Source organism: Anabas testudineus, chromosome 17 (genome assembly GCF_900324465.2).
Source record: "Anabas testudineus chromosome 17, fAnaTes1.2, whole genome shotgun sequence".
NCBI classification, from domain to species: Eukaryota; Metazoa; Chordata; class Actinopteri; order Anabantiformes; family Anabantidae; genus Anabas; species Anabas testudineus.
Window position 1 is genome coordinate 202504 of NC_046626.1, and position 18242 is coordinate 220745.

The 18242-nt window shown below is 37.7% G+C and overlaps 1 protein-coding gene across 2 annotated transcripts; it reads right to left on the bottom strand.

The window, feature by feature from the left end:
• Window positions 1-1547: 1547 nt before the first annotated feature.
• On the bottom strand, window positions 1548-13821 carry LOC113172424 (myosin-7-like). 2 transcript variants are annotated; one of them, XM_026375389.1, is made up of 39 exons: window positions 13643-13821; window positions 13348-13390; window positions 13032-13240; window positions 12804-12947; window positions 12562-12718; window positions 12448-12475; window positions 12255-12366; window positions 12060-12152; window positions 11890-11953; window positions 11657-11755; window positions 11443-11546; window positions 11216-11354; window positions 9562-9680; window positions 9307-9456; window positions 9034-9204; window positions 8573-8882; window positions 8366-8445; window positions 8055-8260; window positions 7825-7948; window positions 7582-7718; window positions 6919-7174; window positions 6578-6820; window positions 6308-6484; window positions 6079-6224; window positions 5895-5985; window positions 5354-5743; window positions 5119-5245; window positions 4912-5030; window positions 4627-4823; window positions 4365-4548; window positions 4116-4281; window positions 3908-4032; window positions 3499-3807; window positions 3218-3421; window positions 2842-3138; window positions 2564-2668; window positions 2369-2464; window positions 1908-2042; window positions 1548-1673 (listed from the first exon to the last, which is right to left on the bottom strand). In XM_026375389.1, exons 3-39 carry the CDS (start codon window positions 13230-13232, stop codon window positions 1653-1655), a joined length of 5826 nt encoding a protein of 1941 aa, XP_026231174.1. In that variant the 5' UTR covers window positions 13233-13240; window positions 13348-13390; window positions 13643-13821; the 3' UTR covers window positions 1548-1652. The 2 variants fall into 2 exon arrangements, with proteins under 2 accessions (XP_026231174.1, XP_026231175.1); XM_026375390.1 differs by lacking the exon at window positions 13348-13390 and having other exon boundaries at window positions 13032-13291.
• Window positions 13822-18242: the final 4421 nt, after the last annotated feature.

Below are 18242 nucleotides of genomic sequence, written 5' to 3' on the forward strand. Positions count from 1 at the left end.
GTATTATTTAAATACATTATTGTTAAAAGAACACAAATAAACTCAATATTTACATTATGTGCATTAGCCTGTGAATGTATATTAAATTTGCATTCTGTGATATTGATCTGTCAGATGATATAGCTTTTCATGTATAAAGCTTGGGTATGTAATTTTTTTGTAATATTTTCTAGATAGAAATATGCGAAACATATCAGATCTGTCAAAGGACTCTGTGAGTCAGACTAGTTGAATGGTCGGGAAGCCGTGAAGAGATATTTCATTCTAAACGTTTATGAACAAGCTCGCCCTTCTAAGCAATCAAAGTAGATAATTTCTAAAAAAAAAAATATATATGTAGCTTCTTTTTATTGTAATTTCTTAATGACTAGTACCTGACTAGTCTCATGCTTCAACAAGCTTGATATCCAAAATTATGTACTGTACCTTTAACACTACTGTCTTTATTATGGATTAAAATGTCTTAGTAACCCTTCTTACTTGACCAAATTATTATCTGCTGGCTGTTTTGTGTGCAGCAGAACCACTCATTTTATTATGCAGCCAAAGGTGAATCATGCCTTTTTTCATGTGAGCAAGTCAAGTATTGGAATATGTGACCGACAAGTGTGTTTTGTTGCCTAGGTGTGTCCTTGTAACCAACATGTTGATGTCAAACCTAAATGTTTTCAGTCTTCAGCAAAAGTAAAACAACTGTCCTCACTTTTCCAAAACTTTTAGAAGGGAATGTATATGATCTAAACCTTTTAAGAGCAACTTTGCTGACTTTTCATTCTTTATTTGGGTTTAGAACTTTGCATTTATATTGCCATCTCTAATTATCTCCTAGCTGCATGTGCATAAAAGCACATATCCATGGTCTGTGTTATTATGGCTGCTTTTCATGTTCTTAAATTTTTATCAATTTCTTCTGGGATGCAGTCTGTAGAGGCTGACTTGCAGTTACGGAACTTGCTGTCACACTTTTAGTGAACCCAATTATAATGCCACACACACACTATAGATAAAAAGAAGGAGTTTATTGTCACTGAATAATTTTGTAGGATGATACAGGAAATAGACAGGGGAAGCTAGGAGCTCTGTGAATTGAAGTCTTGTTAATAAGACAGCGTTCATCAAGAGGCAAGGTCCTGAGTACAAAAACAAGTGGCAAAGGTGCAGGGGACAAAGTAACAATAAAAATACAAGAAGAGCAGAGAGCTCAGTCCAAAACAGAAACAAGAATGAAGATGCAAAGTACCAAAACAAACAAAAAAAAAACTCCAAGAAAATGAATAAAAAGGGGATAACAAAAGGTTCAGGAATCAGGTCCAGCAAGCCTGGGTTTCATAGGCCGACTGAGATTTGATTTAGATGTAGGGTACTTTGTAGTAGTTTTGTGGTGCACTGTGCATAAGGAAATGTATTTTTCTAACAAGTAATGTTAGTAATGTAGCTTTTACCGTTAACATAACCACATACATATGTAAACCTGTTGTGACCAAAAGTTTTGGGACACCAGTAAAATTGTTATTATTATAAGAAGAAAAAAACATCCAAGGCACAGATTGAGATGCTGATTAAATTTATTCTACTGATCAACTGACATGCTTAGGGAGACACCATTATTGAGACATCAGGTACCTCAGAAACTTATAGTCATTCAACGAAGTTCACTCCTCGTCGTGTCCTTTCTAAATTAAGATAAAGAAAAATAATACAAATTATAAAACAGCTATCTTTTTTCATTAAAAGATTAAAAATACATCATATGAAATATAATACAATCATATATTTCAATCTTAATACATTATTCAGATGGCAGCATTTATGCTATTAAACTGTATATCCACTATAGCCTAAATATGTGCAAACTAGGGACATTTAGTTCCCAACACAAAAATTCATGAATAAAATCACTGACTGACCTTTGAACCCACGTCACGACTTTTGGCACGCAGCTTGTTGACCTGAGACTCAGCGATATCGGCTCTCTCTTCTGCTTCATCAAGCTCATGTTGAAGTTTGCGAAACTTTGTAAGGTTACTATTGGCTTGTTCCTCCTGTAGAACAGGTATACAATATCCTCATCAGTGTCTGATATTTCTTTTGGTACTAATAATGTAGCTTAAAAAATATGAAATTATAAAACCATTTTTTTGTCTTTACTTTTACAGTAATAATGCTGAGTGATGTAGTATTAGTTTAGTTTGCAGATCTAAGGTCAGGTTGGTTGTTTCACTCAACAGCAAATCTAAATTCAAAATTGTCTATTGTCAATTCAGTGCTAGATTTTAATTTTTTCGACATAGTGACGAGCTATTCATATATTATGTTATTATTATGATGATGTTTTTATATACCTTTCTTAAGTGTAAAGTGTACTTACAGCCTCCTCAGCAGCTTTCTTGTAGGATTTGACCTTTAGCTGCAGCTTGTCTACCAGATCTTGCAGACGAGAAAGATTTTTACGATCCTCTTCAGTCTGAAAATAATAAAAAACAACAAAATAATAATAATTTCGTTTTAAACAGAAATAATGATTGTATTGTTTCACAGGACCGTAAAATAAATTGAAACTTGCCTGATAGGTCAGCTCTTTGATTCGTCTCTCATATTTTCTTATTCCCTTAATAGAATCACTGGACTTTCTTTGTTCAGTCTCTACTTCACTTTCTAGTTCTCTGATCTGTTGAGGGAATGACATGGACTATATGTTTTCTCACGTTAAACAATAATAAAAGTAAGTAAGTAGTATTTCCAAGATATTAACTTTTTTATGACATAAAAAGAAATAAAAGAGAGAAGAAATTGCCTTATTATAGTGTGTTTTTTAATTTCCTGGTAATTATTGACACTCACCCTGGCCTCAAGCTTCTGCACCTGCTTCTTGCCTCCCTTCATGGCGATCTGTTCAGCTTCATCCAGACGGTGCTGTAGGTCTTTGATGGTTTGTTCCATGTTCTTCTTCATGCGCTCCAGGTGAGCGCTGGTGTCCTGCTCTTTCTTCAGCTCCTCTGCCATCATGGCAGCATCAGTAATGGCCTTTTTGGCCTTTTCCTCTGCATTTCTGCACTCCTGCACTGCTTCCTCCACTTCAGTTTGAAGCTGGGACGTATCAGCCTCCAGCTTCTTCTTTTGGTTTATCAGGCTAGTGTTCTGGTCAAATTGGAAAATTATCTGATAAAATTTCTCAATTACCTGACAATAAGAGAAGAGAGTGCCAGATGCTCCATACCTGGGAGTGCAGTAGCTGCACCCTTTCAGTGACATCCATCAACTCTTGTTCAGCAAGTTTGCGACCTCTCTCAGTTTGCTCCAAAGCAGATCGGAGCTCCTCCACTTCAGTTTGTAATAGGTTGTTGCGTCTCTCAACAATAGCAATGTTTTCCTTCATATCATCATTGGCTCGCAGAGAGTCATCAAGGTGTAGCTGAGTATCCTGGAAAAAAAGCCTCCAATTAGAGATACCATAACAACTATGGCAGCAAAAATAAAAGGTTAAGTCGTGTTTTTTACCTTTAGATGTGCATGAACAGCTTTCAGCTGTTTCTGGGCCTCAGCTGCCTGCCTGTTGGCCTGGCTTAGCTGGATCTCCATCTCATTGAGGTCTCCCTCCATCTTCTTTTTCAAACGAAGGGCCTCATTCCTGCTGCGAGTCTCAGCCTCAAGAGAGCTCTGAAGAGTATCCACAATTCGCTGTTGGTTCCTCTTAGCTTGCTCCATTTCTTCATCTTTCTCAGCCAGCTTACGCTCAATGTCAGCCTTAACCTGATTAAACTCAAGCTGAGCTCTGAGAATCTTCCCTTCCTCATGTTCCAGTGATGCCTACCATGAAGCAAATTCAATTAAATTCAGATACATGACCAGTTATTTCCGAATTAATTTTCAAATACACAAGGTCGACCATCAGAACACTGAAAGATACCTCAGCTTCCTCCAAAGCAGTTTGTATCTCTGACTTCTCTTGTTCCAACTGTTTCCGAATTTTCTCAAGCTCATGAATACTCTTTCCACCCTCACCAATTTGTTCAGTGAGGTCAGATATCTCCTCTGAAAGAAAGAAATCATCATGAATGATTTACACATTAGAAAAAAACTCCCCAATAGCAGTGTGAGCTGCTATTATCATTTACCCTGTAGGTTCTTATTCTCTCTCTTCATGGTTTCCAGATGTTCAAGAGATTCTTCATATGAGTTCTTCAGCTTGAATAGCTCAGTACTTAGAGATCTGGCTTCCTTTTGAGAGCTCTCCAGCTCAGTTTGAGACTCCTCATACTTCTGTTTCCATTCCGCTAAGACCTGAAAATGGGCGCTTAAATGTCAGTATACTCTAATTGTTAATCAAAAGGAGTGAAATTGTGACATGTGCTTTAAAATTGTACCTTATCGAAGTTCCTTTGCTTCTTGTCCAGAGCAGCAGCAGCAGCATTGGACCTCTCCACATCCACCATGAGATCTTCGATCTCATTCTGTAGTCTGTGTTTGGTCTTCTCCAGAGAGGAACATTTAGCATTCACTGCTTCAACAGCCTCCTCAGCCTCCTGCAGACGCTGAGCCAGCTTTTTTCTAGATTATGATACAATTTATTCAGGATTAAGCGCTTTTAAACATTGCCAAAATGAAAAGTGAAAATATTTTACTCACTTGGCCTCCTCCAGTTCCTCGGTCCTCTGGATGGCATCAGTTTCATACTTGGTTCTCCACTGAGCCACCTCAGAATTGGCCTTAGACATGCTGCGCTGCAGTTCAGCCTTGGCCTCTTGCTCCTCCTCATACTGCTCCCTGAGCAGGTCACAGTCATGACGAGCAGACTGCACCGCATGGGCTAAGGCATTCTTGGCCTGAATGAAATGAAAACGTATCTCAGTAGTTCTCATGGACTAAAATTTGTCTGTAGATACTTATGTCTCCGTTTCGATTGTTTTCTACCTTGATTTCCTCCTCCAGTTGCCTTTTCAGATCTTCAATTTGCTGAGTGTATGACTGTTTTCCTCTAGTGAGCTGAGACACCAGGGAGTCCTTTTCCTCCAGCTGTCTTGTAAGTTCACCTGATTGTGATTACAGGATAAAATGACTAGATTGTAATATCTAAAAAAAAATACAGTTTAAGTCAAATGCATATAGATCAGTGCAAACCATTTTCAGTTTGAAGCTTTGCTTTCTGCATGGAGAAATCATTGAGTGCTCGTTGTCCCTCTTCCGCCTTTGCTTTGTATTCATTCATCTGGTCTTCCAGAGACCTGCACATTTTCTCCAAATTATTCTGAAAACAAAAAGTATAGATTGCAAATACACCACTTTTGTGAAGTATCAAGTAAGTCTTCCAAAGTATTAATCAAAAGAGAGAAACACGATATAATACGTATGTTACCTTAGCCTTTACAATCTGCTCCATATTGGAAACCACATCATCCAGCTCCAGTCTGAGCTCACTCTTCTCCTTCTCCAGCTTCTGCTTGACTCTCTGCAGGTTGTCAATCTGCTCTCCCAGGTCTGCAACACTGTCAGCCTGTTTCTTCCTGAGCGTGGCAGCCGTGGCTTCATGCTGCAGAGTGGCCTCTTCAAGGTCTCTGCGCAGTTTCTGGAACTCAGCCTCCCTCTTCTTGTTCATCTCAATCTGGGCAGCAGTTGCTCCACCAGCCTCCTCCAGCCGCTCACTTATCTCCTCCAGTTCTCTGGACAAATCTGATCTCTGCTTTTCCACCTTGGCTCGGGCAGCTCGCTCTGCCTCAAGCTCTTCCTCCAGCTCCTCAATGCGGGCCTAATGTGCCAAAATCAAAGCAAAGCCAAATATGAAATCGTATTGCTCTTATTATATTGTATCTTAACATGTCATACCAAGCACTTGCTTATTCAGCTTACATTACTGTATTGCAAACACTTTTACTAATAATAGTAATTATTATTATTACCTGCAACTCCTTCAGTTTTTTCTGGAGCTGGGCACTCATTGCCTGTTCATCCTCTATTTTGCCATTGAGTTGACTGATTTCAAAATCTTTCCTGTGGAAAAAAAAAAATAAATAAATTAAATGCACCATCTGATACATAATTAATTTAACATATATCTGTGTTTTTGTGTACTTCTCATGTTACTTTTTCAGCCTCTCTTCAAGTTGCTGCTTGTCATTTTCCAAGTCCATTAAACTCTCTTGAGCTAATTTCAGATCTCCTTCAAGCTTCCGCTTTGCTCTTTCAAGGTCCATACGTATTTTCTTCTCTTGCTCTAGAGACCCTTCAAGCTGTGGGCAGTGATAAAGAACTTTTATTATTTATTTTATTATTTTCACATAAATTACATCTAAGAGATTATGTTAATTCATACATCATCCACTTGCTGCTCCAGCTTAGTCTTAGCCTTGGTCAGAGTGTTGACTTTGTCCTCTTCACTCTGCAAGTCATCCAGTGTTTGCTGATGAGCTTCGTGTAAGGCTTTCTTTTCTTTGGTCAGCTTGGCAATGATTTCATCCAGAGCTGCCAACTCCTCAGTCAGATTCTTTACCTATAACCAAAACACATTTTGATCAAAGACGTCAACACCGAGTTTATTTAGGACATGGAGAACAATATCCGTTTAAGAAGTATTTGAAAGTACCTTGTTCTCAGTGGCATGCTTTTCTTTCTCCACTTTAGCCAGAGTTAACTCTAAGTCGTCAATATCTTTCTTCAACTCAGAACATTCGTCCTCTAACTTCCTCTTCTTGGCTGTCAGTTCAGCATTCATCTCTTCCTCATCCTCCAGTCTTTCAGTCACCTCTTTGATTTTTGCCTCCAGTTGAATCTTGCTCTTGATGAGCCCCTCGCACCGTTCTTCAGCATCACACAGATTATCCTGTTCCTGTTGTTAGTAACATGAAACAAGCAATACATTGTAATTCGACTTAGTCAAATGTTGATATTAATTGTAATTCTGTAAGAAACATTGTTTAAACATACAGCCTGAACTTGGAGCTGCAGGTCGTTCTTCTCTTGGAGAAGAGAGACCATTTTTTCCTCAAGTTCCTTCCTGCGGGCTTCTGATTTAGCATAGGCTTCTTTCAGTTTGGTGAACTCTTCCTTCATGTTGGCCATTTCCTTCTCAGTCTCTGCCGACTTCAGCAGAGGTTTGATCTTGAAGTACATCTTCATCCAGGGCCAATTCTTGACCCCCATGAAGGCACGGATGTTCCACTGGATCACAAGCAGGGCATCCCTGTTTACAACAGATTATAATTGTCTTTACAACCTTCTTCATCAGTGAAAATCTAGTTTGATTGTTAGAACTGTACATTATACCTTGAATCAATTCCTTTCGCTTACAAGACTCTCTTTTTTGTTTTTTTGTTTTTTTTTTTTGATGCTATGGTAACTTTAGTTTGTAAAACTAAGAAAAGGTCAGGGAACATTTGAGGTTGCGTTTTGTCAAATTATTAGATTTCTTCCATTTCTGACAGTTGAGATGCTTTTTGCTGGAGTTTTTCATTTAACATAGCGAGTCTAGTGTACACCATGGTTTTAATGGTTACTTAACCCCATGATGAAATATTGTGATTTGGGTATTGAGCTATACAGATAGAATGAAACTGCCTGACAAAGTCTGACTGTGCTGTGAGCAGTTACCTGCGTTCAACAATCTTCTGGAATTCAATTCTTGCCAGAAGACCTCGTGACCGTGCTTGGATACCAGTGATGATAAGAGCTAGTCGGTCATCTCGCATTTCCTCTAGCTGACCCAGCAGTCCAGCTTTGAAAAACACCTTTTTTATAAGAGAAGATTAGACAGTTGGTAATAATATATACATCAATTTTGCAAACTGATTCATTCAAAGTAATTTAGTTTTTATCGGCATTGGAAATGTTTACTTTGGTGTGCCCCAGTTTGTACTGGTTGTGATCAATATCCAAAGAACCCAACAGTTTCTCAGCAGCCTTCTTGTTGTCAATGAACTGTCCCTCAGGAATGGCATTGGGGTTCAATATACGGTATCTGTGACACATAAAAGTGATAAGATGTATAACCAGAAATTAGACAAATTAATTTTCTTTTCTTTTTGGAGTTGTAAATGTGGGTCTGTTTTTGGGTTAATACAGGCCTTTGTTTGAAATCTCCATAGAGGATCCTGTTTGGGAAACCCTTTCTACAGATCCTGATCCCTTCTAACACACCATTACAGCGTAGCTGGTGCATCACCAGAGGGTTCTCCATGGCCCCAGGAGTCTTCGTCTCATTGGGGATGATGCAACGCACAAAGTGAGGGTGAGTAGACCTCAAGTTGGTCATCAGCTTATTCAGGTTCTCCTGCATGTTTTTAACACATAATTTGTTATACGTTTATGTTTCAATGTTCAACAACTATATTTAAACAAATCTGTAGCCACTAATTTTAATTTCAAATTATTTTACCCTGTGCAAAGCTGACACAGTTTGGAAGGATGAACCTTTCTTCTTGCTACCACCTTTGCCCTTTCCTCCAGAGTCCTGAGCTAAATAAAAATCACTTTGAAATTGAGAAGGTAGTCAACCGTACAGAAACTGAATCTGTATAAAAAAAGCAATATCATTTCATATTTTTCAGCTGCTGCATGTTTTTACTAGTGAGTGCCAACATACCTGAATCAGCTCCTGCATATCCAGCAAAGAGTATGGACAAAAGCTTAAGGTTAGACTTCTGGAAAAGACCAACCACAGTCTCATTCAGAGGATCTTTGTTCTTCACCAACCAGTTGTTGATATTATAATCAACAGTTCCAGCATAGTGTACAAGGGAGAAATGAGCCTCTGGTTTCCCTTTGATAATTCTGGGCTTCTGGAAGTTGTTGGACTTTCCTAGATGGTTGTCATAGAGCTTAGCTTTAAAGGTGGCATCAGTGGCTTTGGGGAACATGCACTCCTCTTCAAGGATGGACATGATACCCATGGGCTAAGGTAAATATAATAATCAAAGTTATATCTCCTCCTTTTTGACAAGATGAGCAAAAGAAGCAGATTTGATGTTAAAAAAATAATACTACATTAACTATGGATCATGGAACCTCAAAAATTTTGAATTGCCTAAATAACCCAAAAATCACCTTTTCAATGAGGTCAATACAGGCTTGCAAATCCATGCCAAAGTCAATAAACTCCCACTCAATTCCCTCTTTCTTGTACTCTTCCTGTTCCAGCACAAACATGTGGTGGTTGAAGAACTGTTGCAGTTTTTCATTGGTGAAGTTGATGCACAGCTGCTCAAAGGTGTTGAACTGTAATTGCATCAAGAGTGATCAAAAATCACCTTGACTTAACAAGAAAAACAAATATCAATGTTACTGATGGCCTTTATTAGCTTTGGATTGAAAACTCACATCAAAGATTTCAAATCCAGCAATGTCCAGTACACCAATGAAGTACTGGCGAGGCTGCTTGGTGTCCAAAGATTGGTTAATTCTCATTACCATCCATAGGAACATTTTCTCATACACTGCCTTAGCCAGTGCACCAACAGCATAATACACCTTGGGAGGAAAATGTATATATTTAAATCAAATTATGTATCTTAACCTGTACTTACATTTATATTAAATCAAAGTTTCCCCAAAAGACCCCTTTCAGCTCTTTACCTGGGCAACATTTTGTCCCTTGGTGACCCACTCATTTCCCACTTTGACTCTTGGATGACAAAGACCTTTGATGAGGTCAGCAGAGTTCAGGCCCATCAGATAAGCAACTTTGTCAGCATCTGAAAAAGTGAAGGTACACTTAAGTTACATGTACATAAGTCTCTACCTCATAAATCTGATGATTTTTGTTAGACCGACTAAAGCACTTGGCTGGAATAGAAGGCACTGCACTGGACTGGTTCACTTCATACCTGTCCAACAGATCGTTTTGTGTTACCGTTAATAACTACAAGTCGTCTTTTTCTCCTGTAAAGTACGGAGTCCCGCAAGGTTCAGTGCTGGGGCCAATCTTGTTCTCTTTGTATATGCTCCCTTTGGGACATATTATTCATGAACACTGTGTCTCTTTTTATTGCTATGCTGACGACACTCAGCTGTACTGTCCCTTTAAGATATCAGACCACGGGGGACTGAGTTCCTTACATGAGTGTATAAATGAGATAAAAAGCTGGATTGCTCAAAATTTCCTGCAGCTGAATTCTGACAAAACAGAAATAGTTGTTATCAGTCCACAACGTATAGCCAAACACATTTTGCCCTGCACAGATTCTCTCTTAGATAATTCTAAGCCCACTGCAAAAAGTCTTGGTGTTTGGTTTGATAGTAAACTTAACTTTGAGCATCATGTCACAAAGCTTGTTCAGGCATGTTTTTATCATCTTAGAAATATCTCCAAAATACGTTCAATTCTATCATTTCATGATACTGAAGTAATCTTACACGCATTTATTTCCTCACGCCTTGTCTATTGCAACAATCTGTTCACCTGTCTCAGCCACAAATCTATTAATCGGCTCCAGATTGTTCAGAATTCAGCTGCAAGACCCTTAACTAGAAAAAGAAAATACGATCACATCACTCCTGTATTAACTTCCCTACACTGGCTGCCAGTATGTTTTAGGATTGGTTTCAAGATTTTATTAATAACTTTTAAAGTTCTGCATGGTCTTTCCCCTAGCTATATATCCCAGCTTTTAAAGCCTTATGAGCCTGCACGTAGCCTGAGATCCTCTGGTAGAAATCTTCTGTATGTCCCTGATGTCAGAATGACAACTAGTGACAGAGCCTTTTCAGTTAGAGCCCCTAAACTCTGGAACAACTTACCCAAGGAAATAAGATTAGCTGATTCAGTAACATCTTTTAAATCTCTCCTTAATTCATACCTCTACTGGCGAGTCTTTTGCGATCTTCTGTAATCTAAAACAAATCTGTCTTTGGGAAGACTCTCCATTAGATTACAGTATCTTTACGTTGGAACTGGTCTTTCAAAGGACTGATGCGGTAGTTGTTGTGAGCTGTGTTTGTATTATTGTTTTGTTTGTATTAATGTTTCCCGCACCACAACCGTGCACTTGTGAAGCACTTTGTAACACATGTTTAGAAAAGTGCTCTATAAATAAATGTATTATTATTATTATGATAGAAATACTCTCTGAGCTTTTCTGTATTCCTTTTTAAGGTTATTTGCCACACAGGTCCAAACTTGTGACAAATCTGAAACATATTCTCAGACATGTAAACTGGTGTGGAAATACAAATGTAGTTGTCCGAAACATAATAATAATAATAAAAATAGATATAACAACTTTCTTACCTTCAGTACCATCAGCCTCTGCCTGCTCCTCTCGTTGCTTCTGCTTGAACTTCATGTTACCATGATGCATGATGGCACCAGTCAACTTGTAAATACTGTTCTTCTCTTCTTGAGTGAAGCCCAACACATCAAAAGCATCCTAATTTGAAAACAAAGGAAATCTGGTATTTATAGTTAAGGTATAATTTACCATTATTTGGCTTTGTGAATCCAAGAGCAAAGCTCACATCAGTGGCCATCAGCTCTTCAGAGTCATTGATGGAGGCTACAGTTGTCTCTCCTTGGGAGATGAAAGCATAGTCATAGGGGTTGTTGGTGATGAGCAGCATTTCTGAAACAGATATTTGACATAATATATTTATTTCATTAAATAAATAAATACTACGTTTATCACATATATGATTTATCATGTACAGTAAATGATACATATGGTACGCTTACCCAGAAGTTCAGGCTTTGCCTGAGACAAAATCTGGTAGAAAATGTGGTAGTCCCTTTCAGCTTTGAGTTGATACGTTACGCGAGACTTTTCCAGAAGGTCTGTTAGAGGTATAGTATAGTATAGGTATAGTATATTAGAGTAAGATGGAATTATAGTAATGTTATGCGAATTCCATTCTGCACCAGATAACCCCTGACAATATTGAAATACAAATGGATTTACTTTGACTTACAAGTCTCAATATCAGCAGAGGCCAACTTTCCTCGGTTGTCAAAATGAATACGGATGAATTTACCCTGCAGGGAAAAGTAGTTTGTTTTTTCATTTCTAATAGGCTTCTACAAAAATTAACTTAACTAATTAATAAAGATAAAGCACCACTACATTCACACAGACACTCACAAATCTGGAGGAGTTGTCATTCCTGATGGTCTTGGCATTACCAAAGGCCTCCAGAGCAGGGTTAGCCTGGATGATCTGATCTTCCAGAGTACCCTGATTTTGTCAAATATAGACAAAAGAAAATACTTTAACTTACTCTCACTGTTTTTCTATAAAGAATTAGAAGAGTTACATACTGTATGTTTAAAAAAAGACCTTCTTTTCAACAGCTGGATCTTTCTTCCCAGCACTCGGGACAGCTGCAATGCTGGCAAAGTACTGAATGACACGTTTAGTGTTGACAGTCTTTCCAGCACCAGATTCTCCACTAAAGAGAAGGGAGAAACTGTAAACCAAGACCTATGACGCTTAACAACTGTGTGAGATTTTTGATGACTGCCTCACTTACGTGATAAGAATTGACTGGTTTTCTCTGTCTGTAAATGATCGATACATAAGTTAAATATGGCATGATAGCAGAATTGAATAATTAAACAAATGGAGAATAAAACTGATTATCTACCTGCCAGCATGTACTGGTAGCCATTGTCAGAGATGGAGAAGATATGAGGAGGAGCTTCACTCCTCTTCTTTCCTCTATAAGCAATAACCACTTCTTGGTTGTAGACTGGCAGCCACTTGTAGGGGTTGACAGTCACACAGAACAGCCCAGAGTAAGTCTGTCATAGAGAAGGGTAGCAGATAATTGTAAGTTAACTGATAGGTTAGCAGTAGAGATTTTATTTTAAATATTCAGTGTCTTACATAGATCATCCATGCTGCGTAACGCTCTTTAAGGTTAAACAGCACAGCAGGTTCATGCAGGAAGGTGAACATTGCCATGTCTTCAATTTTATCAAACTTTGGTGGGTTTTGAGGGTGTACATCACACTCCTTTACTGTGACAGTCTGTTGAAAATGATAACACATTTTAAACAAAGTTGAAGGCCTATAGTAGCATACAGCTAAAGTGAAAGCATATGATGTACATACTTTTCCAAATTCAGTCTGAGCAGTGACCTTGTCACCATCACGACTGGTGATAGAAGCTTTGACGTACTCCACCTCTGGGTCAGGCACGAAGCATTCTTTCTTCATGTCAAATGGACGAGTTTGGGCTTCCAAACGCTCCTTATCTGACTTCCTCAGAAAAGGAGCAGCTGTCCCAAACTCTGCCATTGCGGCATCGCCCATTTTTCAACCTTTTAAGAATAAGATTGTCTTGGAACCCAGGGAAAATTGGATGTCCTATGCTTTTTGATGTTGAGTAAAAACAAGCCCACATTGGCAAAACAAGGAAAAGGATTACCTGAGGTGTTTCACTTCGTAGGATGTTGGGATCTGTGCTATTTCTATCAAGTAGATAGAAGTAAACCAAATGTAATATTGCATTAGTCAAGTTTGACAAGTAATAAAGAAAATCACAATAATAGAATTAATCCACTCACTCAAATATATCAGTAAGAGCTTACAAAATGTCGTTGGGATGAAATATCTTTACGGATTTTACTGTCCATCTTTCACAAACACGCTAAAAAAGTCAATTACACACAATCTAGCAGTTTCTCATTTGAGTTGTTTTGAATTGTTTTCTTTTTTCCTACCTTTGACCATGAACCTTTGTCAAGGGAAATGATGGATCCAGTGGCTGACACTGGGTTGCCTCTCCATTAATAAAGGTTGTTAGTCAACCAAATATGGGGATATATCAGAGAAATGGCATCCGTGTTGCCTAGCACAAAAAGCATTGTCCAAATTGGGTAGAGCCTTGTGCTGCTATTTGTTGCTCTCACCTTGTGAACAAGGCCAAACTGGACCATGACAAAGAAAGGGAGAGGCAGGAGGTGGGGAAAAGGGATAGGCTACAGTCTATCAACTTCTCTTTTGTCCCAGCAGGTTAGAGAAATGCTTGATGACAGTGTTCATTAGACGTGTGTCTTTCTTGTCTTATCACTAACAAGACAATAATATTAATAACAACAACAATATTCATAACAATAGAAGAGGTACTAGTTGCCTAGAACATTTAGCTCTACAGTGGATTTCACCACAGACATTTTTTATCATAGGCTTTGCATATAAACTCTAACTAAATGAAGTAGGCTAATAGACAAGCAAGATTAATGGGGCCTCAAACATACTGAGATCTAAACCTCAGCAATAGTCTGTCAAGTGATAGTGTGTGAAATACATTTCAAAACTGATCATAAAGAGCTGCAGCTGTTGTCTACAGCAAGGCAAGACAAGGCCAAGGTCACAGCTGTGAGATCCCTTTATTATCACTCACCACTGTTCACAGTCAGATCTGGACCCTTAGTCTAATCCTGGTTACTTGGCATTGTTTTTTGCTCTCTCTCTGCCACCACATTAGATGTGAAATAAGTAACTTGGTATGAAGAGCCTTCTAAAAATTTGGAAAAATATTCTCCAGAACAACAACAATGATTTTCTGTAATTTTGGAGTCAAAGCCTCCTAAGTTTGATATGCAAAAACTGACAGCATGCTCTTCAGGATGCCAGTGATGATGTTGTGTTCTAGACTCACACTACCTTTATTTCATGCATAAACCTAGGTAATTGCATATGGAGATGTAATTAGTATCATAATAATCTGTTTTGTGTAAATGTAAATGTCTGTCAAAAGTCTGGTTTAGGAATTTACAATAAAAAAAAAAACAATCAGAGAATATTACAGTATCAATACTGAACATTGGTTTACTTATGTTTCTGCCACTGCCAGGGACATTAACAACAACATCAGCAGTTTTTATAAGTCAGCCTAGTTTTTTCCCATCAGTGTAACTTATCTTAATGTAACACATTAAAGTGATGTCATAAAGATTTGGAAAAGCAATATGGCAACTGACACATTTTGGCCATTTTTTTTTTAATTCCATCATGTTATGCAGTAAATTGACTCTCTGTTGCAAATGATGCAGTACATTATTTTTATCAACATGGTGGCTGTGCCTGCAAGGTCTTCAAAGTCAATAAGTGTATAGTTAGTCTCATAACAAACATACAAGGCTCATTATTTTGGTTTTAAAAGCTTTAACTAAAGAATACCCAAAGTTTATGTTATTAAAATAGATCAGATAAAAACCAATGTTAAGTCCTACCACAAATTACAAAAAATATTCAGTCATGGATTGACAACATGTATTGGATTTTTAACAAATGAACAGACAAATGCAAATTAAGTCATTATAATTTTAATATTGACCATCTATGGAATCAAACTGTCACTCCTGGTAAACAGTAAAAATAACAAAAAGAATCACAAGTTTTTATTTTGCACTCTCAGCAGCCTCGCTCCCAATTATCAAAACCCTGCTGAAAACAGAACTCTTCTGCAACTTTCTATGCACTTAAACCTTAAAAAAAATAAAATCTTGGACTATAATTCCCTTTAGCATTTGCATCATCCACCTGAGCCTCCAATAGCTAATTGGACTCCACATTAACTTAAAGACATTAACTGTTATACTGAACTGCCTGCTGCCTACACAGCATGTAATCACCCATATGAGGATGGGTTCCCTGTTGAGTCTGGTTCCTCTCAAGGTTTCTTCCTTTTCTGTCCCTTCTCAGGGAGTTTTTCCTTGCCACCATCGTCCTCGGCTTGCTCATCAGGGACAATCTGATGTCAATGTCAATTGTAAAAAGCACTATACAAATAAAATTGAATTGAATTGAACTGAATTGAATCATGAATAACATCAAATTATATTAATGAAGAAAGAAGAATAAAACAAATATATGACATATGTCTGTGCACTGAAACAAATTTATCTTGTGACCTATACACCAGGCTTGTATCCAAAAGATGCCTGCTGTGAGTGCCCTTGGCCTGTTTCTGTTGACGCGGTATTGTTTTCTTCTCTTTATCCTTGAGCACAAAGATAACTTGTGAAATTCCTGCTGGCTGCCTTTGAGGGCTTGCTGGTTCACAGGACAGCTTGGGTACAGCTTGTGACGCAGGTACTCAGCAAAGGTATTTTTCTGTTTGACCAGCAGCAACAGATAAGCCTATGAGAAACCATGAATACTTTATGTATTAAATTAAATGTAATGTTGATGTCATTTACACACACATATATACTAAAACCAAATGCATTGAGTAACTCAAGTTTGTCATATGATGAAAGACAAAGAGGCAAATTAAACTATTGTGAATAATGGCAGTCAGGAGCTAATAAAACTTTAATATTATTTTCTTGGCCTGACACAGAATTTAAATCCAGGTATGGTACAATGAAATGTTATAAAGCATGTTGGTCAAAAATGAACCAGAACCTTTTAGCGCCGTCTACTTCCTGTCACATCCCACCAAACCTTGTCCTTGTTTGCTCTTACCAGAATTTCCATCTCCTTTACTTAACTCTGATTCTATTTCAAGCTCTTGCAGACCACTTGTTTGTCCATTAAAGTTTTCATTCCCAGCTGTCCAGAGTCTTTGTGTCTCTGACTTTTAGGGTCACGTGTAACCACAAGAGAAGGTGTGAGGCACCTTGTCTCACTTAAGTTTGAAACTGGAGCCTGCAGAACTATTGTTAGCATTTGTTCTTTGTTGTTGTGAAAGGTCACTTCTAAGAGGTTGTTGAGTTCCAGGAGAGGATTACAGGAGTTGATTTGTCTTCTCCCCATTCACTCAGAGTATGGACCTTCTGTGTGGATTCAAATCCAGAGTACTGCTTGTCTTCTGATGAGGCTATGATTTGGACCAGGTGAAATAACACAGCATAAAGGTACTCTTCATTTAAAGCTTTTATCTACTTTTGAAATACTGATAATGTTTAGGAAAATATTTTAACTTTAAAAACTTCACAAAGTTTTGTTTTTGTCATGGGATACTCTACCACATTCACATTGTTTACAATTTCTATTAATCAAATGGTGTTTTTTGCTAGGTTTCTCTTAGGGGACCGAAATACACTGAGTTTTGTGCTTCAGCTGTGAGTGTGGGTTTGTGGTCGTCTCTCGTGTGACTTTGAACAGCGAATGTTTGTTACTAGCCTGACCTCCACTACTGATGTAAAGATTAGTATTTTCAACAGTTCTTGTTAAACAAATGATGTTTCGACATTTTATTCTGCAAAATTATCAGTATGGAAGGTTGCACTATGAGCTTTATAGTGTTAAAGGCAAACTGGATAAGCACTGGGGTATTGTCTTTGTCAAATGTTCTGTATCAACTACAAGATGGGATGTAAAGGGGTAATGGGTGAGGTTATTGTTTTATTATGTTATGATTCATCATAGGTATTTCTGTCTTATAGCTCACTTGTCAGTGTGTCTACACACTGTCTGAGATTGAGATCTTTGTTTTATAATCATAAACATTTTTCTTTCAGAGAAAACTTTGATTTGCTAAATTGAGAATTAGAAGTAAGTAAATTCTTATAAAGGCACTTTTCTGTACTTTCTGTACTTGCATTAAAGCATTGAGGCAGGCCACTGAGGCTATTTAGTTCACCTTTAATAAATTTGACCTTATTCTGATCAGATTCAAATCCACTGCATTATCTTGTAACTCAAACTGGTATGTTGAAAAGAACTAAAATATATTTGACTTCTAAAGAAAAATAGCGTAGTAATGTTTAGTAGTTAGTAGTATTTTCAGTATTAAAGTAGAAATGTTTTGTCATTATGTAATTGATATAGGTCTTATTATATATTTTTAATTGTTGTCTTTGAGACTCTTCTACCAACTATGTATTGTGCAGCTGAAACTCAGGAAGTAGTCACAGCAGCAGGTAGCAACTTGTCCACTAATCACAGGGCAGTTGGATTCCTTCATCCCCTGGTTCATGTGTCAAAGTATCCTTGGCTCTGTCACTGAGCCTCAAGATGCAGCGCAAATTATTTAAATATACTGCACAAACTGAAGTAGGATGTTTGAGCACCATCTGCTGGTCATTTGAGTCATAGACTGAGCAGCGTGAGAAGAAGCTTGTAGCAGATTCATTTGACTTAAAACAAAGGCTCTGTGAAAATGGAATATTTCAAATCATAGGTATTTATATTTATACTTATACTTAGTAGTATTCACTCTGTGAAACACACATTAAATTGAATTTATGTATTGTATTTTTTCTGCTATAGAGGGCTAAAGCTCACTGAAATTAACTGAACTAAATTTGAATAAAAACATAATTTAATTGTATATGCATACACGGACATTTATAGTTTTCCAAACAAAAG

Coding starts and splice junctions, on each gene's coding strand:
- LOC113172424 (XM_026375390.1), bottom strand. CDS start 13,232: ATGGGCGATGCCGCAATGGCAGAGTTTGGGACAGCTGCTCCTTTTCTG. Junction 12,719..12,803: donor ACGCAGCATGGATGATCTAT/GTAAGACACTGA, acceptor TCTCTATGACAG/ACTTACTCTGGGCTGTTCTG. Junction 8,261..8,365: donor CTGTGTCAGCTTTGCACAGG/GTAAAATAATTT, acceptor AAAAACATGCAG/GAGAACCTGAATAAGCTGAT.